Source organism: Leucopleurus acutus (assembly GCF_964270905.1).
Source record: "Leucopleurus acutus genome assembly, chromosome: 10".
Classification (NCBI taxonomy): domain Eukaryota; kingdom Metazoa; phylum Chordata; class Mammalia; order Artiodactyla; family Delphinidae; genus Leucopleurus; species Leucopleurus acutus.
Genome location: NC_139153.1, coordinates 5,163,159 through 5,184,793, shown reverse-complemented (window position 1 = coordinate 5,184,793; position 21,635 = coordinate 5,163,159). Strand labels below are relative to the sequence as shown.

The following is a 21,635-nucleotide window of genomic DNA, read 5'->3' as shown; positions in this document are numbered from 1 at the left end:
ATCACTTACTGTGTGATCTCAAGCAAGTTAGTGAACCTCTCTGAGCCTCAATTTCTCCTTACGTCTAACATGCAACTAGTACTTGCCCCCTCACAGAATTGCTGCTGGGCTCAATAAGGTACCGTAGAACCTAGCTCAGTGCCTGGCACAGAATAGGGCCCTCGGTGTTATGTCTCTTCTCTCCAGACTGAACACCCACCCCCTGGAGGTAGGTTAGCAGGCCCCCAGTTGTGAATCTGCGCCTGAGCCTTGAAGGAGTGGAAGGGTGTGTGTCCTTCCCAGTCCCCACTGAGGGTTCTGCAGGCAGCCAGGGAAGGTGATTCTCCAATCTTGCCAGGAGACACAAACATTCCCAGCTATCTTTTTTTCTCCTCTCAGCTGCCCCAGCCCCCTGCAAGCAAAAACAGCTATATTGTTTTTTTCTCATTATAAAAGTAATCCATGCTCATTATAAACGATTCAGGCATTGTAACAGATTCTAGGCAGAAAGGTATGAACATCTGCTGGTCCCTGGGGCCCCAGAGCTGAGCAGAATACTCTGGAGGGGAAGTGAGGGGGAGGGGTGCCTCCCAGGGAGACTGTAGTTTTTACATGTGTGAATTGTCAATGCAGAGAGAATATATTATTTTCTAATTTTAAAAATAACTCACTGTTCTTTTTCTTATTATAAAAAACAATAGATGTTCAAGGACTAAAAGAAAATTTCAGACAAACAGAAAATGTAGAAAATAAAAATTACCCACAATTCCACCCACCCTCAAACAATCCCTGTTAATTCTTTGGAATATACCCTTTTAAACCTTCTTCCATGACTAGCTTTGTATATTCATTCTTTAATAGAACTAGAACCCACCTTGCTGATTTTCTCACTTACTATGTAATTATTAATACTTGGGGATAATAATATTTTTTTCAAAAATAATGCTTGCTTATTAAAAAATTCCTACACACATAGTGCAAAGAGGAGCTTGCCTCTGTGTCCTGTCCATTTTGTCCGATCCCCTTCTCCCCCCATTCCCTACACCCCACTCTTGGCAACTTAGTGTGATTCAGGCTTTAAAAGGAGTCCTTGTCTGAGTGTAGGAATGGTGTCCATGCCCGGGGCTGTCACCCTCACCATCCCTGTTCCTCAGGAGCCGAACGCCAACAGTGTGGCCTGGAACACCCAGTGTGAGGACATGCTCTGCTTCTCTGGAGGCGGCTACCTCAACATCAAGGCCAGCACTTTCCCCGTGCACCAGCAGAAGCTGCAGGGCTTCGTGGTCGGCTACAACGGCTCCAGGATCTTCTGCCTCCACGCCTTTTCTATGTCGGCCGTGGAGGTGCCACAGGTAACCTGGGAGCCTGTCAGCTCTTAGCCGGGGCAGGGCAGACGAGACCAGGAAAGCCAGGCTCCTCGTGGTGCCTGGGAAGGACTGGGGAGGAGAGAGGGGAGAGAGACTAGAGTGGCAGCCGTGACAGCATGGAAGGCACTCTGGACTTGAACCTGAACCCCATCTCCACCCTTTGCAACCTGCCTGTCTTTGGGCAAACAGCTCAACCTCACTGAGCCTCCATTTCTTTCTGATCCTCCTTTCCTGGGAGGGGCGGGGAGGGGTATGCAAGGTTGTCTGGCAGCAGACAGCATGTTTTACTGAGAGCCGTGCGTGGGACAGAGTGGAACAAGCTGGCAAAGCTGGGAGTCCAGCTGGGAGTCCAGCAGGGCGTCCGCATGGCGTGTGAGGGGGTGGTGTGTGCGTGTGAGAGAGAATATGGGTGGGACGGGGCGTGGGAGCCGAGGTCTGTTGAGCCAGAAAGGGAGCGTGGGACTGTCTGCACCCGTCCCTCAAACCAGGAGGAGGCCAGAATAGATGTGGGGGGTTGGGGGGAGCTGGAGTCCAGAGCCACGGAGTAGTGGGGAGGGCAGAAACAGACAGGAGGGCAGAGATTGACGACCCAAGTTGGGGCTGGCCTAACCCCGGCGGCCCCAGCTTCCTGTCTTCTCCCCAAGGGAATCGCGCCCTCTGTAGAGCTGTTTTAAAATAGAAACAAGTGCCAAGGAGAGGCTAGCCCTCAATTTCCCATCCTCGAGAGAGAATCACTCTGTACGTTGAGGCTTGTGGGATCTTAGTTCCCCGACCAGGGATTGAACCCGGGCCCCTGGCAGTGAAAGCAGTAAGTCCTGATCACTGGACTACCAGGAAATTCCCAAGAATCACTCTTTTTTTTTTTTTTAAATAAATTTATTTTATTTATTTATTTTTGGCTATGTTGGGTCTTTGTTGCTGTGCATGGCCTTTCTCTAGTTGTGGCGAGCGGGGGCTACTCTTCATTACTCTTCGTTGCGGTGCGTGGGCTTCCCAGTGTGGTGGCTTCTCTTGTTGCAGAGCACGGGCTCTAGGCGCACAGACTTCTGTAGTTGTGGCTCACGGGCTCAGTAGTTGTAGCTTGCAGGCTCAGTAGTTGTGGCTCGTGGGCTCTAGAGCGCAGGCTCAGTAGTTGTGGCACACGGGCTTAGTTGCTCTGCGGCATGTGGGATCTTCCCAGACCAGGGCTCGAACCCATGTCCCCTGCATTGGCAGGCAGATTCTTAACCACTGTGCCACTAGGGAAGCCCAAGAATCACTGTTAAAGATTGTAGAATATATGCACCCAGACCGTTTCTATATGTACATATAATAGATGTGTGATACGCAATTATGAGTATACGATTTTATATAAACATTTTTAAACAAAAGTGGAACCATACTGTAAATACTGTTTTGTGACTTTTGTCTGTAAGTATTGCTCCTATAGATGAAACCTCAGGTTTACTGTACTTACTTTACTGAATGTGGATTATAATCTTCTAATTAACCTGACATTTACATACTGCAGACCCATCACTTTGTATGAATTATTGGCCATCAACTAGCACTCTGGCTTTTTCACTCAGCAATCTACTGGAAACATGGCTCCACATTAGTAAACGTGCTTCTCTAGCATTTAAAAATACTGAGGTGATTGTAGATTCACATGTAATTGTAAGAAATCATACAGAGATCCTTTGTACAACTTGCTGAGGTGTTCCCGCTGGTAACAGTTGGCAACCACAGTACAGACTTATCACCTGTGTAGGTGAGTGGTACCTCCGCCATCAGCCCACAAGGTCCCTGGTGTTAGGTTGCCCTTCTGTTATAACCACACCCCCTTCCTGCTGCCCCCATTGTTTTTAATGATTGCTTTTTGTCCCGTCACATGATGTCCACAACTTACTCAACCAGCGCCTATTGTTCGATGGTCATGCTGTTTACAGCTTTTTCCCTATTGTAGATAGTGGGCATCTTTCTAGTTAAGTCTTTGCACCAATCCCAGTATAGCTCCTTGGTATAAATTCCTAGGAGTGAAATTGCTGGGTCAGAGGTCATGTCTATGTGAAAGATTTGTAGACGTGTCTCCAGATTGCCCTTCAGCTGGGCTCCATCCGTCTGCGCCCCCTCCAGACACCTCACCTTCACTCGCGCTCCCTGCCTTGGCTTCTTGTAAAGGCTGGGGCTGGGGTCCGCTTCTCCCTCTAAGCTGATGATACCCTTGTTACTTATTGCTTCAGGAGTTAATAGTGCCTGACACAGAACAATTATTCAATAAATGTTAGTACAATTAAGATCTGAGGAAAAGGAGAGAGAAAAAAAGAAAGCCAGAGAAAGAAGGGAGAGAGGTGGGTGGAAGCAGGGCAGGAGGAGGGGCAAGAACCGCCCCTGCTGGACTGTTTCCTCGCGGGGCTCCCCATCCCGAGCCCCGGCTCCACAGCCACCAGAAACACAGTCCTCCTCCACCGTGCCAGACAGGCCATGCTGAGTGACAGTTTTCCTCCAAGACTGCCATCGTGACCTCGAAGATAAATGCAGTTTGCTGCTGCTCCCTGGCTTTGGCCGCCAAGAGGAGCCAGCAGGGCAGCGTGGAGCTTCCTCTGAAGCCAAGCCCTTCAGATTCAGCAGCCAGAGCCCCCTTGGCTGCACGAAGGCCGTCCTGCTGATGCAGCAGGTCACTACTGCCAAGGGTTCGGAAAGGCAGCCTCGAGACAGAGGCTGTTTATCTGTCGCCTCTGCCTCCAGCCATCCTGTGGCTTTGGCCCAGAGAGGAGGGAGAAAGCAGACCCGCTCTGGGGATTTCTGGTTTCCTTTCGAAATTTACATCATCTTGTGCAAGAATTGGTTAGTCAGGGCTGCCAAGTAGGGCGGCGAACCCTGGTCGGGCTTCTCAGGGCGGTGGTGACTTCATGCTTGGAATGCAACAATGAGATCAAGTAGAGCTCAGAGGGCATTTGTTCCCTCAGTATATTTTTAAAACTCCCGTTCTCAGATGGTGCCTCCCAGGCAAGCCCGAGTGTTAACCATTTGTCCTGGGCTGGCTTCTCCTGTGCTTGTCTGAGTCCCCGAACCACCCTTACGGGGCTCAACCTTGGGGGCGGTCGAGGGGAAGGAGCAGTGGGTTTGAGTTCTGACTCTGCCATCTCAACCAGCTGTGACCTTGAGCCGCTCCTTTTACTCTTTGGGCCTCACTTTTCCTTGCAGTGGAGCTAAACGCACCCATCCTTCAGGTTTTGTCTGGCCCAATTCCTCTTATTGTTATTATCAATCTTTAAATAGCAAACCCTGCAGAACAACTAAATTGGAACAGAGGTTGTTCACCAAAGGAGTTTAGAAAGGAAAGCTCGTTGTTCTTGGGGAGTTTGAGAAAGCTTCCATGAGGTGGTGACAGTTGATCTGAGCCCAGAAAGGTTTGGAAAGACAAAGAGGAGCAGCAGGTGTGTTTCTGTGCTGAGAAAGCACAGTGGGGAGGGAGCAGGCTCGCTTTCGCCTGGCACCTTCCCACTTTCAACGCACTGGTAGCCAGTGGGCTGGGCAGGGCATCATAACAGGAACTAATGAGTTTACCCCAAACCCCACAGCTAGGATGTGGCTGAGCCAGGCCGGGGTTCTAGCTCAACTGCTCCCCGCTTCATGCCCTGCTGCCCCCTTGAAGGGAGGGGAGATGGGGGGGCAGGGCAGAAAAGGTGAGCATTGAGAAGCAGTCTTGCTGTCAGAGGGGAGAATAGCTTAAAAAGAAACAAGTTTCCTTCAACTCTAAAGCTAAAAAATGGAGTCGGGAATTTCAAAGATACAGGCCCCAGACAGAGACAGCAGCTCTTCCAGCTCCACATTTGGGAACCATTAGCGCAGAGGCACTGGCGGATCAACTCCACTGCCCAGGAAGCCAGAAGGAGGGGTGCAGTCCCTTTAGCACGCTGACTGGCCTTTCGTTGTTGAGGATACCCGGACCCAGCTCACACCTCTTCTTGTGTGCGAAAGAACACACACAGACATGCACACGCACACACACACGGCAGGGAGGAGCACCGAACCTGGACAGCGTGCCCCCAGTCCAGCCCCAGGGCTTCCATGTGCCACTTCTGTGTCCTTAGCAGGTCAGTTGCCCTCTCAGTCTCCGGGCAGTAATCAGGGGGCAGTAATACCTACTACACAGGGCTGTTGGGACCGATCCAAAAGCACTTAGTAAACCTAAAAAAAGAAGTTATTAAGAACTGTTCACAGGTGTCATGGTGAGGCAGCCCTGTCTGGACGGAGGGATGATAGGAAGGTTCCCAGGGCCAGGGCACTAGGAGATGGCAGCCTTTCTTGGGAGAAGCAGGTTTTTCCGCCCTCTTCGTAAGAGGCCATCCCAGGCCCCTTCCTCAGTAACGTTGTTCATTCCTTCAGCAAACGTAGACTGAGGGCCTGCTGAGGGAGTTAAGTACGACCCCACCGCCACCCTCAGGTTGTGCACAGCCTTATGGGGACAGACTTTTAATTAAAATACAGCCAGAGTGACTTCCCTGGTAGCACACTGGTTAAGACTCCATGCTCCCAATGCAGGGGGCCCGGGTTCAATCCCTGGTCAGGGAACTAGATCCCACATGCATGCTGCAACTAAGAGTTCGTGTGCCACAACCAAGGAGCCCGCCTACCACAACTAAGGAGCTGGCGAGCTGCAACTAAGGAGTCCACGAGCCACAACTAAGGAGCCTGCAACTAAGACCCAGCGCAACCAGATAAATGAACAAATATTAAAAAAATAAAAATAAAACCCCTTGAGGGGTCAGTGAAGACTTTACAGAAGAGGTGACATTTTAACAGGGCCTTTAAAGCCAATTAGGTACTTTGCAGAGGGTGAGGAGGGGCAAAGGCATTCCAGGCAAGGGTGACATCTTGTGATCCGGCCACCCTGGAGGTGGGGAAAGCCGGTGGTGGTGGAGGGGAGGCGGGTGGAAGTTAGTGCTGCTAAATACGGTGGTTCAATACAATGGCTGTGAAAGGGGTGGCCGAATGGAAGGGCATCAGGTGGGCCGGGGTGAGGCTGAGCAGGGTGCTGATGGGTCGTTGTGGCCTTGCTCTGTGACATTCGTCATTAAGTTGGTGCACACACGTGGAATCGGGCTTTGTGTGCGTCTGACTCTTCCATTGCTCTGAAAGCAGTCTTCTTTCCTTTTGATGAAATCCTCCAGTCTGCTCCGATGTACCAGTACCTGGATAGGAAGATGTTCCGAGAAGCCTACCAGATTGCTTGCTTGGGCGTGACAGACACTGACTGGCGCGAGCTGGCCATGGAAGCTTTAGAAGGATTGGAGTTTGAAACAGCAAAGAAGGTAAGCGTCAGTCAGCGTGAGCTGGAATTTGGTCCTCGCAGGCTCCCTTGAGGAGGCAGATGCCTGCTGTCATGGGCTCTGGAGTTAGACTGACCTGGGCTGGGATCCCAGCACAGCCACCTCCGTGAGCCTCAGCAGGTAACAGCCTTTCTGAGGTTGCTCATCTGTAAAATTAGGGTGATGACAGGCCCCATCCTCATGGAGTTATAAGGATCTAATGGATAATGCCTGTAAAGCCTAACACAGAAGAAGGGGCATCTGATAGACTGTAGCTGTCAGCCTTATGAGTGACCGTCCATGCTCAGCTCACAGCAAAGCCTGCACATTGTCAGTGCTCAGTCACCGGGAGCTTTTATCATTGGTATAAGCACTTACTGGTATTAGGGCCACTTATTACACAATGCTGTTTTTCTTGGCACTCCGCTAAGTACATTGGAAGAAATGGTCAAGTTCTCTGATTCTGACGGCAGTGTCACTCCACACATACCTTCATGGCATGCATGATTCATGGCCTTGATCCGTGGTGTTGTTTCCTGGCCTAGTCTATTAAAACTACAGAAATGGTTGAAAACATTTGCCCCCTTTCCCCACATTAGAAAAAGCCCAGCTCCGTCTCTGAGATGGGTTTTCGTCTGGAGCCTGAGGTGGGGAAACGAGTGGCTTCCAAACCCCCCTACCCTACTCCTCCCTCCCCTCTTTTTCTTCCCCGCAGTCAATTAGCCAGGCCCTCATTTAGCCCATACTCCTGGCTGGTGGGCAAGTGGTTGCAGAAATGTGTGGTGCCTGCCCTGTGCTAGGGTGGGACTTCTAGGCCTGAAAAGAGAGTGGATGGGGACCAGGCCGGGACTCAGCAGCCTGGTTGAGGCCCAGCGGTGCCTGCACGGGCTGGATGACCCCAGCCAGCCGCTTCTCTTGGAGCTTCAGCCCTCCCACTCCCACAGCGGGACGGTGAAAACGGGACTGACAGGCTTGCGTGACAGTGTCATTAGGCGTAACCCCCACGTTGTAAGAGGGATTCTAAAACTGGCAGTGGTTGTACAAATGCCAACCATTATTACAACAAGTAAAATCACCGTGATACGATAAGTATCTGTATCATAGTTTTAGATCTAGTTAGCATAAGAAAAGTGGTAATAGAGGAGGGCTATTAGGAATTCTTAAGAATTCAGAGGAGGAGGAAGCAAGTCCATGGAGGGAGCTTCCCTCTCCTGCCCCACCCAGAAATGCCAGGAGGGATGAAGAATGACAAAGGATTCCTAGAATGTGTTTTGCTTGGTTTTAGCCTGGAACGAAATTAGAAGTCTTCCGGAGAGATTGTCAGTTCCTTACACCCCGCAGCTAAGCGACAGCCTCATCCTAGCATCAGCCAACACCGCCAAGCACGGTGCCATAGACCATTAGGCGCTCAGCAAACGTTTGAAACGTTTGACGCAAACTAAACTGGAACCCCTCCTCCCCACCCTGTATCCTCCAAACGCTCCCTGAGAATAGAAATTATCGTGTGAAGCCCACAAGACTTTAACCATAGACTAGAACTTGATCATTTTATCCAAATTCCCATTCCCCAGCCTTTCTTTTTCTGCTTTGCCCAAGTCTCAGGCACACGGGGATGGAGGGTGGTTCCCGGCGATAGGCCAGTGTCTCCACTAGATGGCGGAGGAGAGCTGCTTCACACCTGGGAAGGCAGCCCCAAGCAGAACTGCAGATGCGGCCCTGTTCCCACACTTCCCTCTGCTTGAGGTTATCCACGGGCCTTGTGACTCAGACCGCTCCGACCAGGGCACCCCTCACTCTGCAGAATGTGTCAGGGCTGAAGAAACCCACGTTTCTCACGGTGACAAGTCCTCAAATCCTAGCAGAGCAGAACTAGGAAGGCCGTGGAGAGGACCTCGCTAGCTTGCCCCTTTCCATAAGGAAGTTGTTGGCAGCCTGGAGGCGGGCAAGGGTTAGGTTCAGGGCCCCCGAGCTGGAAGGTCTCAGAGTCGGGACTGAGACCTAGAATGCTCCTTCTTTCCTCTCTGCCACCTTGCCAGACACCCCAGGCTTCCCCCTCATGTTGCTTTCAGGAAGCCCAGATCTAGACGATAGCTTGTAAGCCCTCCTGTGTGGAAAATGGGTGCTTTGAGCCCTCATCCCTTTGCTTATGTGATGCCTGCCTGACCCTTTCAAGGGACCCCTCTTCAGGTCCCATCTGTCAGGTTCCTACCCTGTGATGCTTTGCTTAGTCCAGCCTCCAGCCTCCTGCCCCTGCCCATTTCCAGACAGTGAATCTGTGTTCTCCAGGGCATCTAGTTCGGAATTGTATAGCTCTTGGCTCAGGGAGAGTTCATGATCTGTTTAATCTGCCTGCCTCCCCTTTTAAAATATGGGCCCCTGAATCACAGAGGGGGACAAGGGCCAAGTCATGTTCGTCTCTGGGTCCCCAGCCCCTGATAGGATGCCTGGCCCTGCAGGATGAAGAGATAAAGTCACATTTTGGTCATCTGTGAGGCAGCCAGAGGCTGGATGACCTGCTAATCTCCTGGCTTTTTAGGTGGAGGATGTCGTGCAGCTGAGCAGAGAGAGCAGTTGGCCAGGGTTGTTGTTCTGCATTTTAAATTCGAAGGCTCCTGGACCTGCTGCCTCCTCCAGGCATGTGTCAGCCCATTTCATATGGGACGCTGTAGAGAAGCCCGCCTGGGAGGAATTAAATGGGAGGAGGTGCTGGCAGCAAAGCCACATGAAGATCTGCCTGACAGGGTGGGTTATGTTCCTCTAAAACCCTTGCAGAATCTGAAAGCAGCACAAGGGGCTTAGCTAACATCAGTTTGCTTGCAAAAGGCTGCCTAGAAGTTTCTAGTAGCCCATGGGTTAAAATCTCTGGCTTTACTGCGAGTCCAACGCAAGAGCTCCACTTTTAGGATTTACATAAGAGTTTGCCTTCCAGACACTTGGAGTGATTCATTCCCTACCTCCCCCTTCCTTCCTGAAGCCATCTTTGTTCCTTCTCGGCTTTCCCCTCTTCTCCTCCCCCTGTGCCGGCACCACAGGCCCTGTGTTTGTGCCCTGCCGGGAAGCAAGGCTGTCTCCTGTGCTCCATCCTGGTCACTGAGGTGGACGCGCGGCCTCTCCTCCGTCAGCACGTCCCCCCACTCCCACTCCTGTGCTGCTGCCTCAGAGGCTCAGACCAGCCTGGTCTTCCCTTTCGCATAGAGATTCCTCCAAGCCAGCCGCATCACTGACTGCAGTATCCGAGTTTTGTTTACCTCGTCCCAAAGTGAGTGATGCAACCAGGGCTTCTTTGCTGTTCTTCATATGGACTAATCCCAGGGATAAAGCCACGCTTCCCTGGGTGGCAGGACCCTCCCAGTACACACGGTGGTTAATCAGTGCTTGTTTCTTTCCCTCCTTACTGGTTCACTTTCTAAAGCTTGACTCCCACCCCCAGCCAATCACGCACTTTTGAAGCCCAGAAAGCAGCTGATTTTGTTCTTTCATTTCTTCCCCTGTAGGCCTTCACCAGAGTACAAGACCTCCGGTATTTAGAGCTCATCAACAGCATTGAGGTAAAAGATGAAGCGTTCTTGATTCTCAGGGAAGCGCAGATGCGCTGTCTGTGGTTTGCAGGCGGCTCTTGCAGCAGGCGAGGGTCTTGAGGACACGTGGACAGAGCCCACTGGTGTCTGGGCGTCCGGGCCACAGCCTTGCTCTGGGGGGCAGAGTGCCATGTGGGGGGAGCCAGCACGTGGGAGCCGGGAGTACAGTCTGTCACTTGTTAGCTGGGTGAGGCAGGTGGGTCCCTAATCTCTCAGAGATTCGGTCTCTTGTCTGTGAAATGGGATGAGACCTACCTCACAGGGTTGCTGGGAGGATTAAACAGTTCTCAGTAACCGGATTTCATCCTCGCAGTGGCTGTTAGCTTGCTACCCCCCTCTAGGGCTCGAACAACGTGCCAGTGTAGGAGGCATTTCCCAGATGCACATGGTCTGCACCCACCTGCAGGGATGGGCCCTGGGGAGGGAGGCGTGTGACCCAGCTGGCGCCTGCGGAGCTCTGAGCCCTCCCCGCAGCCCACCAGTCCCGGTCTGGACCTCGTCAGCCACACCCAGAGGCGGATGGGGGCCTAAAGAGGCTGGTTCTAGCTGCACCATTTGCTGGGTGATGGGAGAAAATATTTTTCATTCCTGTGCATCTTCAGGCTGTCTGTCCGTAAAAAGGTTTACATATTTCTTCTTCTGAACAGATTTATTGTGAGGCTCCGGGAATGTGAGATACATTTGAATTCACATATGGAAGCAGTGAGGAGATCAGCAAATGTCTCCTCCCTTCGATTCAGTTCAGCATAATAAACACCTGTCATGGGCCAAGCCATGTGGCTGAGCCCAGTGGGCAGAGAGCTGAGTGGAAGAGGCCTGCGGGAGCTCACAGCCTGCTTGGCCTAGTGATAGTTGCCGTTTGTTGAGTGCCTGCTCCATGCCACACTCGTGATTGACGTGCACACGATTTGAAATCCTCACAGCCACTTGATGAGGCAGCTGCTGTTTTTACCTCTATTTGATAAATAAGGAAACTAAGGCCCAGAAAGGCTGGGTCACGTCCCCAGGGCAAAAAGATGGGTTGGAATTTAAGCCAGTTTTGTTTTCCAAACTCCCGCTGTCTTTCCTCTGGGCCGTGTTGCCCTCTCGGAAGTTGCTCCTGGCGCTTGCCCTGCACACCCTCTCCCTCCCCCAGCACAGTCACAAGGAACATCTCTGTCTTCTGTTCATTCCTCACCTGCACGGTGAAGGGTTTCTTCAGAGCCACCTACCCATGATGCCCAGTACCACTTACTACTAGGGGCCACATTTGTAGATCAGCTGGTCTGGATCTAGGGGTCTTAACATGAGGCCATGGAACATAATTTTTCTCTGTGTAAAAGTAACCGACCTCTGTGAGGACCAACTCTGGCCACTTATCACGTCTTACTGAGATCCCGTGTACTGTCTCTTCCGGTGTGCTGTGAGCTGGGCAAAGTAAACTTGTAAGAATTGCCTCTTGAGAAAGAGCAAAGTGCCTCTGAGTGCGGATCCATTTTGTTTGCTCTGAGGCCTTGGTTGCTTGCTTCTAGGCATTCAGCATTGTTCCAGAGAACTGGGGTTCTTTACTGCGCTTCTTTTGGATGGGCGAGATGCAACTGTGCTGATAGCAGGAGGAACGGCATCTGTCCATGTGGCTCTTACACACTGAGTGTGTGGAATCCTTTGTACTGATCATGGTGGGGTTCTGGGGCCCGGAACAGTTTTGGCCTAAATTCCACGCCTAGTGAAACCTATTTCTTTGTCTCACTGCAAGATTTTAATTCATTTCCTACTATTAGGAGTTAGTTTATTTGGCAGATTAGTCTAAACTATGTGTAGTTTGGGGTTTTTTGGGGGGGGTTAAAAATTATTTCTGTCGGGGGAAGCATATTGCCTGCAGCTGTTATAACTTTCACCGCTTGCCTAGGAGTTGTTGTTGTTTTTTTTAATTAATTAATTAATTTTAAATTTTGGCTGCATTGGGTCTTCGTTGCTGCGTGCAGGCTTTCTCTAGTTGCAGCGAGTGGGGGCTCCTCTTGTTGCGGAGCACAGGCTCTAGGTGCACGTGGGCTTTAGTTGTGGTATGTGGGCTCAGTAGCTGTGGCTCGTGGGCTGCAGAGCACAGGCTCCATAGCTGTGGCGCCCGGGCTTAGCTGCTCCGCAGCATGTGGGATCCTCCCGGACCAGGGGTTGAACCCGCCGTGTCCCCTGCATTGGCAGGCGGACTCCCAACCACTGTGCCACCAGGGAAGTCCTTGCCTAGGAGTTTGATTCAATGTTTCATCTTCCTCCACTGTGATACACTTGCTGGAAAACAAGCAAAAGGAGACTGCTGGGGATGAGAGATTGGGTGCTATTGAGTGTTTACAAATACTTGAGCTGTAGACTATTGACTGTTCCCTAACACAGGAGGGAGGGGAGAGTGCCAGTTACTTCTCATTCTCAGCACTGCTATCTGTGTGTGTGTGTGTGTGTTTGCCTGCGCGCACAGGTGTATTGTTGGGGGCCGTCACGAGTTTCCGAAGGGTGTATTATGTGGAACAGAGAGCATCTGGAGTCAGACAGAGTCCAAACGCCAGTTCTGTGTGATCGCGACCTGCCCCTCTCCCGAGTCCCGGCTTCCCGCAGTGTGACACTTGGGTGAGGAGTAGCCGGCGCCTAGTGGGTTCTCAACACACGGCGTTGCTTGCCTTCTCTTTAGAGACAGGGACGTAGTAAGATTCTCTATCCTGTTTTGTTGGTCTTTTTCTTGGGAAGAAACCCTAAACTTTGTCCTTGTCCACCATTATCATGAGTAACAACTCGGCCAAACCAGGCCTGGGGATTTCGGAGCTCTTAGAGCTTGGGGGCCCCCTACGAGTGGGTGGTACACACCATCCTCACTATGCAGTTGTTTCCTTGGAAGAATATATAAGGAAGCAGCCGTGAGGAATTTCCATTAAACAAACAAAAGTTTGCATCTCTTTTGATCTTCACTCATCTGGAAAAAAAAAATCTGCTTTTGTTGTCAAGCATTCCCACCAGAAACCTAGGTGAGAGACACAACAGCCCAGGAGCCAAGCGTAGGTTCCAGTAGGAAGGCCCAGGGGCTTAACCTGAAATAGCAACATCTAACTTTTGTAAAGGCTGCTTCCTGCCATGGCTGCAGAGGCCGTTTCCTGTGCTTCTAATTTTTCCAGGAGAGGAAGAAGCGGGGAGAGACCAACAATGACCTGTTTCTGGCAGATGTGTTTTCCTACCAGGGGAAGTTCCACGAGGCCGCCAGACTGTACAAGAGGAGCGGGCACGAGAACCTCGCGCTCGACATGTACACAGACCTCCGCATGTTCGAGTACGCCAAGGTAACCCGGCCACGGCCTGCCCACTGCCGTCCCGACCCTGCGGCTTCCAGGCTGTCTACCCCAGAGGTGGTGCGGACAGACGGTAGCTGTGGCCTCAGAACAGCTGTGGGCACATTGATAAACGAGGAACCATCGGAGGCCACTGGTTAAAGCTGACCTACAACTGACCCTTCAGGCTGATGTCAAAAGGGACAGAGTGTAACGGTTCAGAGCTTTGTCAGTGACAGAACTGGATGGACGGTGAATCCTAACCAGCATAGTCCCTTTGTTAAGGGTTCGGGGTTCTGTTTCCCACAAAGTCTCTCAAACCTTTGTCAGAAGCCACTGAGAACCTGTGTCCTCAGGCATGAGCTGCTTCTGCCGTTGTCGTCACACCGGCCAGCGTGGTTCACTCCAGCCAAGGTTTCCTAAGTGCCTGCTCTGCTTGGTGCTGGGCTTCGCACTGGGCCTCAAACGCGCTGTGACAGAGGCCTTGCCGCCACTGTGAGCACACTGTGCCCCCATCGCTCGCCTGGGGTTGGGGGAGATATCCTCTTGCATTTGGAGGGCCCCTGTTAAGGTTAGTCCCCAACAGGTCTGGGCCTTTAAAGGTACGTGAGGGCAGTCTTCCTGGAGCAGCTCCTGGTGGCTTGTGTGAGACTGAGTCCCACTGAGGACCCCAGACCACCAGGACACATGCAGGTTCGCCTAGCGCGGGTGAAAAGAGGGTGGGTGCCTGGAACAGCCAGGATCTTCCTTCCACGGAGGTGCCTTTGTTAACCTGTCTCCGGGTAACCTCAGAGAGGCTTCAGAATGTTCAGTGAGTCATCAGCCACAACCAGTTAGAGGCTGTTAATGGTAATTAGCTAACGAGTTCAAGATGGAAAATTCTCCCCATTTTTTCTCCTGCTTTTCTGTTCCTGGAGATGGCTGCGTGCTCTTTTATCTTCTACCATCCATGGGTCCCTGTGATGCGGCCCGGGAGTTGCTGGTCATCAGTACCTGGCCAAGCACCTGGGCTCCAGTCTGTCTCTTCCTTGGTGGCTCCTTCACCCCAACTCTCAGATCTGGGTGCTTCAGGTAGCCCCCTTTTTGCCCTCTTCAACTTTTGTATCCTCCCCCAAACCCCACCACACACATGACACACACACACACACACACACACACACACACACACACACAATTTAACAGTGCGTTCACACTGAGAACACATAAATCAGGGTGTCTCTTTCTGGGGGTGACAACATTTAAACCAAGGATAAAACCTTGAACTAAAGGATCGAATCCCTGAGGGTAGAATTCAGGCTTTAGGAACAGCTAGGCTTAGTTGTTCTTCTGGACCAACAGCGCTTCCCGGGTCCTCTGCAAAGTCCTGGTGGGCAGCTGTGGCGTAGGAGACAGCACCTTGCCGTGGTGCCCAGAGAGCGGGCGTGAGTCTCAGCCTCCCTGTGGGTGACCTGGGGGAGGCTCCGCACTTTGCCAGCTTCCATTTCCTTCTTGGAGGGTCGCCTTGTCCAGCTGAGCTCAGTTCTGAGAATTGCAGAAATGAACCCACGAGGAAGCCCTTTACAAAGGCCGAGCTGTAGAAAGGCTGGGAGAGTGAGTGGAGCCAGGCGTGACCACAGCATGGCCGTCCTTCAGACCGGCCCCCGCCAGCCCCACCCCGCCCTGCACTGAAGCCCCTCCTCACACTTCCAGTGGGCTTTGTGCGCCTACGCTCTTCCACCCAGAAAGGCAGCCTGTTTACGCAGTCCGTCTGGTCTGCCTCTCCATGAAGGTAAATACGCTGGGGGTTGTTTCCGGTTTCAGGTTTTGATCACAATTCCAAGTAGGATCCAAGTAGGTTGCTTCCATTTCATTCCCCCCCCAACCCCCGACAGTCTGAATTTGAGAAAATGTGTACGTACACATTATGTCGGGGGGTGGGGGAAGATACAGTGCTTATTAACATGGCATGTTTTTGTTTACTTGAAAATTGCTTCCCAAGATTCAATCTGGTTTTCAGAAAATTTTTAAATTACATTCCCACGTACAAATAAATTGTATGCTTTCCGGGGAAGTGACATGTTTATATGGAGATAAAGGGAATTATAATGCTCTTAACTCTTATGTAGTATATCCTTATCAAAATCACCAAGCATGAGAACACTGTTTAGTCTCATTCATCACTCAGCACAGCCTCTTTCTGTCCACTCCGGGACAGAGTCTTTGCCGTGGCCCCAGATAACATGTAAATTAGCTTCATGGGACCAGAGAACCTTTGGAAACCCAGTTTGCTGAGCCTTGAAGCACCATTTAGACTTAACTTCTATTAGGTCCGAGCTCCAGGAGCTGGAGGGTGGGGCTGGAGGAGGCTCTTTCAAGCCCGGGAGCTGTGTCCCTGCCTGGTCTCCACGCTGACGACCCAAATTTATGGCTTGCTCTTAGCCTCTGACCCGTTTTCCCCAGCTGCTAACCTCATTTAGCCAACCAGGTTAAAGAAGAGTTTCCGGCTTTGTGTTGGCATAAAGAGTACACGTTGTAGCTGCCAAGAGTAAAGGCTGGGTCTGTAACAGCCCAAACCAGGCATCTGCAGGTAGTCAGCGGCTGCCTTCCAGCCCCTTCACCTGTGTGCACTGCAGAGAGCCCCAAGCCAGCGAGGCGGGCCTGTCTTTTATTGGATCCTCAGCATCAGAGTCATGATGCTCCTTCCTCTCCTGAAAAGAATCGCTTGTCTTAGGCCAGTCTAATATGTTATTTTAGGGGCTACCCAATTACCCTGAAAGCAAATGGAAGAAAAGAGAGAACGCTAATTGTTCAAGTGGGTTTTTAGCATACATTGACTGTACTTTTCTGACAAGTGAGTGCTAATCAGGGGAAAGGAGTGCTTTCATTTTTTTTTTTTTAACATCTTTATTGGAGTATAATTGCTTTACAATGGTGTGCTAGTTTCTGCTTTATAACAAAGTGAATCAGTTATACATATACATATGTTTCCATATTTCTTCCCTCTTAGGTCTCCTTGCCTCCCACCCTCCCTATCCCACCCCTCTAGGTGGTCACAAAGCACTGAGCTGATCTCCCTGTACTATGCGGCTGCTTCCCACTAGCTATCTATTTTACATTTGGTAGTGTATATATGTCCATGCCACTCTCTCACTTTGTCCCAGCTCACCCTTCCCCCTCCCCATATCCTCAAGTCCATTCTCTAGTAGGTCTGTGTCTTTATTTCCATCTTACCCCTAGGTTCTTCATGACATTTTTTTTTTTCTTAGATTCCATATATATGTGTTAGCATACGGTATTTGTCTTTCTCTTTCTGACTTACTTCACTCTGTATGACAGACTCTAGGTCCATCCACCTCACTACAAATAACTCGATTTCGTTTCTTTTTATGGCTGAGTAATATTCCATTGTATATATGTGCCACATCTTCTTTATCCATTCATCCGATGATGGACACTTAGGTTGCTTCCATCTCCTGGCTATTGTAAATAGAGCTGCAGTGAACATTTTGGTACATGACTCTTTTTGAATTATGGTTTTCTCAGGGTATATGCCCAGTAGTGGGATTGCTGGGTCATATGGTAGTTCTATTTGTAGTTTTTTAAGGAAGCTCCATACTGTTCTCCATAGTGGCTGTACCAATTCACATTCCCACCAGCAGTGCAGGAGTGTTCCCTTTTCTCCACACCTCTCCAGCATTTATTGTTTCTAGATTTTTTGATGATGGCCATTCTGACCAGTGTGAGATGATATCTCATTGTAGTTTTGATTTGCATTTCTCTAATGATTAATGATGTTGAGCATTCTTTCATGTGTTTGTTGGCCATCTGTATATCTTCTTTGGAGAAATGTCTATTTAGGTCTTCTGCCCATTTTTGGATTGGGTTGTTTGTTTTCTTGTTGTTGAGCTGCATGAGCTGCTTGTAAATTTTGGAGATTAATCCTTTGTCAGTTGCTTCATTTGCAAATATTTTCTCCCATTCTGAGGGTTGTCTTTTGGTCTTGTTTATGGTTTCCTTTGCTGTGCAAAAGCTTTGAAGTTTCATTAGGTCCCATTTGTTTATTTTTGTTTTTATTTCCATTTCTCTAGAAGGTGGGTCAAAAAGAATCTTGCAGTGATTTATGTCATGGAGTGTTCTGCCTGTGTTTTCCTCTAAGAGTTTGATAGTTTCTGGCCTTACATTTAGGTCTTTAATCCATTTTGAGCTTATTTTTGTGTATGGTGTTAGGGAGTGTTCTAATCTCATACTTTTACCTGTAGCTGTCCAGTTGTCCCAGCACCACTTATTGAAGAGGCTGTCCTTTCTCTGCTCTACATTGTGAAAATGACTCTACTACCCAAAGCAATCTACAGATTCAATGCAATCCCTATCAAACTACCACTGGCATTTTTCACAGAACTAGAACAAAAAAGTTCACAATTTGTATGGAAACACAAAAGACCCCGAATAGCCAAAGCAATCTTGAGAACGAAAAATGGAGCTGGAGGAATCAGGCTCCCTGACTTCAGACTATACTACAAAGCTACAGTAATCAAGACAGTATGGTACTGGCACAGAAACAGAAATATAGATCAGTGGAACAGGATAGAAAGCCCAGAGATAAACCCACGCACATATGGTCACGTTATCTTTGATAAAAGAGGCAGGAATGTACAATGGAGAAAGGAGTGCTTTCTTATGCTTTGTGAGCTTGACACAGCGCAGCCTCTGCAGGGTACATTATTCCTGAGACAAACTGCTTCTTAGGAGGAGTGCAGAGCTGGGCTCCAAGCACTCTCAATTTCCCTTTTTGAAAAGCCCCACCTTTCAAATTGTCAGCACCAAAAGCTGCCTCAACTATGGCAACCCTCAACACATGTTTTGGGTAACTGTATCCTGAAAAGAGGTGATATTCTGAGACTGTTTCTTGCGAATTCTAAGGCCAACCTGGGGAAGCTGGGCACGGCCCCTCAGAGGCCCCTGTTGCGGTGGAAGGAACACAGGCCTCTCCTCCTTCATGGGTTCTCTCCCAACCCCTTCCCCCTGCCTCAGATCCCCCACGGCCTCCTGCTGTCCCCACCCCTGCAGACCTGATCTCAGGACAGGGTCTGATACTATCCTGTTGAGAAGTAATTAACCATAACCAAAACCACTCGTGCTCCTTGTCGGCCCCAGGCAAACAGCTGGGGCAAAGCCGAGGGGACAACGCCCTGAGTTCAGGCAGCAGAACGTGAACAGAGTCAGAAAACGGATGCCAGTGATACTTGCAGTGTGGTGATGGCTGAGGGGCCGTCGTAGAACTCTGTAAACCATCTTGCCTCCTTTAAGTTCAGGGGACCACATACTCAGCCTCACTCTGAGGCGTGTGGTATCATCCTTACACTCTGAATAAAGATTTTAGGTCTGACTGTTTGAAATTTTGTAAAGTCACTATAAAGGAATAGTTACACATACATCAAACTCTGTATGAGAGAGAAACAAAGTACTCTGATCATAAACCTCCCACACTGCGGGGTTGTGTGCAGTACTCCAGAGAGTCGGGAAAGTGTTGTTTAGCTGAAGAACAAATGTCCATTAGTGGGAAGGGCAAGAAACATTGAGGGCCATAGTCCTTGACACTGACCTCGTACCCCCAGGAGCACCTGTGGGGCGGCCTGCGAGCCCTCCTCCCCAGCACTTGGGCCTGCCCTGCAGTCCGCCCCGAGGGTACGGGCTCATGCCTGCATCCTGACCGCCTGCTGCAGCCAAATGGGGCCCTTCCTTGCTGCAGCCTTCAGCAGCCTGACGTAATGCTGGCAGCAGGAAGTTCTAATCCGGAATGTTTTTGTTTGTTGTGCTTCCTCAGGATTTCCTTGGATCTGGAGACCCCAAAGAAACAAAGATGCTAATCACCAAACAGGCCGACTGGGCTCGAAATATCAACGAGCCCAAAGCCGCCGTGGAGATGTACATCTCGGCGGGCGAACACGGCAAGGCCATAGAGATCAGCGGCGACCACGGCTGGGTTGACACGTAGGTTTTCAGTCCCTGCCCCAAGAGGCATTTGGCAGCATGTCATGTCATGTCAGCTCTTGGTTTTGACTGACAAGGAAAAAACTAGTGTTTCTCTAAGTATCTGATCCGAAGGTGATGGTGACTTGGTTTTTGGGAGACACAGAGACTGAACGAGGCAGTCGCTGCCTTTGGGAAGCTCAGCAAGGCCCTGGGGAAAGGGTGGTGGGGACTGAGGGGGGAGCCACCCAGGCCCCGGGGCTGCCATTCCCTGAGCCCTCCCTACGAGCCGAGCCGGCCTTCGGTTCTCCCCCACACCCTCCGCGTTGGTGTTTCCATGCCCACCTTCAAAGGAGGAAACCAAGGTTCAGGGACCAAGTGATCGTATAAGGCCAGGTAGCTGGGAATTTGTGGAGCAGAGCTACAGACTGATCTCAGTGCCCATAACCGGTATGATGGTAGGCCCTGAAAAGAACAAGAAAAGTCCTAAGCATGCCAGGGAAGGAGACGTGAATTCTCACGGGAGGAGCCCTGGATGTCTTCTCCTGAGAGGTAGTCTTTGCACGAAGGTCATTTGACGAATTTCAGGAGGTAGAGTTGGTAGGAAGGGAAGATCGTGCAGGTGGAAGAACTGCCCAAGCAGGACAAGTTGGCGTTGGTCACATGAAGGGTCCAGGTGAGGGTGGAGGATGCAGGCTGTGGCAGGGGCATCGGGGCTGGCCTCACCGGGAGGGCCTCCAGGGCCAGCCAAACTGAGGCGTTTAGATTTGTCAGTAGGTGGTGAGGACCCCTGGTCGGGGCTGTGCTCTCAGAAGCCCACTCAGGCAGCAGGTGGGGGGATGGAGGGAAAACTAGAGGAGGACCAGGTAAGTGGCCAGTGTGGCAGCTGAGAGAACGAGAGAGACGTGGAGGAGGTGAACTGACAGGACCCAAGGCAGGGTGCGTCGGGGCAGGGCCGGCAGAGCTGATTCTGAGCTCTGGGCCTGGTGGTCAGTGATTTCACTCAAGGCAGAGAACAGAAGCAACGGGGACTTGGGGTGGAGCTGCCAGACAGAGCATGGATTTGGTCTTAGGACTCTTAGAGCATCAGACCTTCAGGCAGAGGGCTTTCTCCTCCCGCCGTCAGGGAGAGTGGGCTTTGTGCTCACACATGTACACACGTATAGGCTGCTACAGCTGGCACAGGAGAAGAGGTGAGGGAGTGGCTCCTGAGTTTGGCTCAGTCTAAGCCCTGAAAGCTGTTGGCTGTTCTAGAAACAGGTAGCAGTGGCCCGGGACCTGGGAGGGGGAGGGGCTGGTTGATGGCTAAGTCATGTGGTTGGTGTGATCCCTCACAAAGGGACCTGGGTGGGTGACCTACTACCCCATCTTTCTCTTGTCCAAGGATAACGTTTCTTGAAGATAGAGGTGCAGATTTTGCCCCCCAGTTATTCTGTTCATGAAAAGTGTGGTACAGGAGAGAGCCAGGCAGCTTTAGGTCCCCCACTCAATCCTCTGGTTTTGCCTGTCACTTTCATTTGCAGCTTATATGAATCAGGTTACCCTGGGGATACTTAACTAGTGCAGAAAGGAGACATTAAGCATGTTCTGTCCTTCTTCCAGGCCTGGCTGTAAAAGGTGCTTCTCCTCCAGGGACATTAGGGTTAATGGGCGGGGCGGGGGCGGAGGTGCTAAGGGGTTGCCTGTGCCACCTTTCCCTAAACACGTGTCCTTTCTTTGCTGAGAAGTGTTATTTTTAGATGCCATTATTATTCTAAGTACAGATTGACAGGCCTCCCTGAGCTCGCCTGTCTCTGAGACAGGGCTTTGCTACAGCTGCTTCTCACAAAGAGCGAGCTGGGTAGAACCCCTTTCCCTTGGGAGAGCTGGTTTTACTCAAAACCCCGGCCTGACCAGAGGGAACAAGCACTTTCCACGCAGCCTCATGAGCCCACGAGCAGTGGCAGGGCTGGCTACCACTGGGGAAAAGTGGTGAACCAGTGGTCCCCATGGCCCCTCAGCCTGGTCAGCACTTTGGCCAGGAGGAGAGGCACAGTCAAGATTCCCTGCAGGCCTTCCTTCCAGAGCTCAGAGCAGAACCGCACATGCCTCTTCCTTGAGAGGTCCTGTCCCAGAAGACATCTCCCACCTCTGCTTCTACTTTCCTGTGAGAATTCCTCAAATGGTGCTGGAAGGGGC

General features: G+C 50.9%; 1 protein-coding gene across 1 annotated transcript in view; it reads left to right on the top strand.

Annotated features, from left to right (window-relative positions):
- IFT122 (intraflagellar transport 122) overlaps positions 1 to 21,635 on the top strand; it is a 70,190-nt gene that overhangs the window by 33,443 nt on the left and 15,112 nt on the right. Inside the window, exons 14-18 of the mRNA XM_082847661.1 lie at positions 1,134 to 1,331; positions 6,503 to 6,643; positions 10,135 to 10,188; positions 13,359 to 13,520; positions 19,312 to 19,478. Of these exons, the coding sequence (XP_082703787.1) occupies positions 1,134 to 1,331; positions 6,503 to 6,643; positions 10,135 to 10,188; positions 13,359 to 13,520; positions 19,312 to 19,478 (722 nt within the window). The remainder of the gene's footprint in view (positions 1 to 1,133; positions 1,332 to 6,502; positions 6,644 to 10,134; positions 10,189 to 13,358; positions 13,521 to 19,311; positions 19,479 to 21,635) is intronic.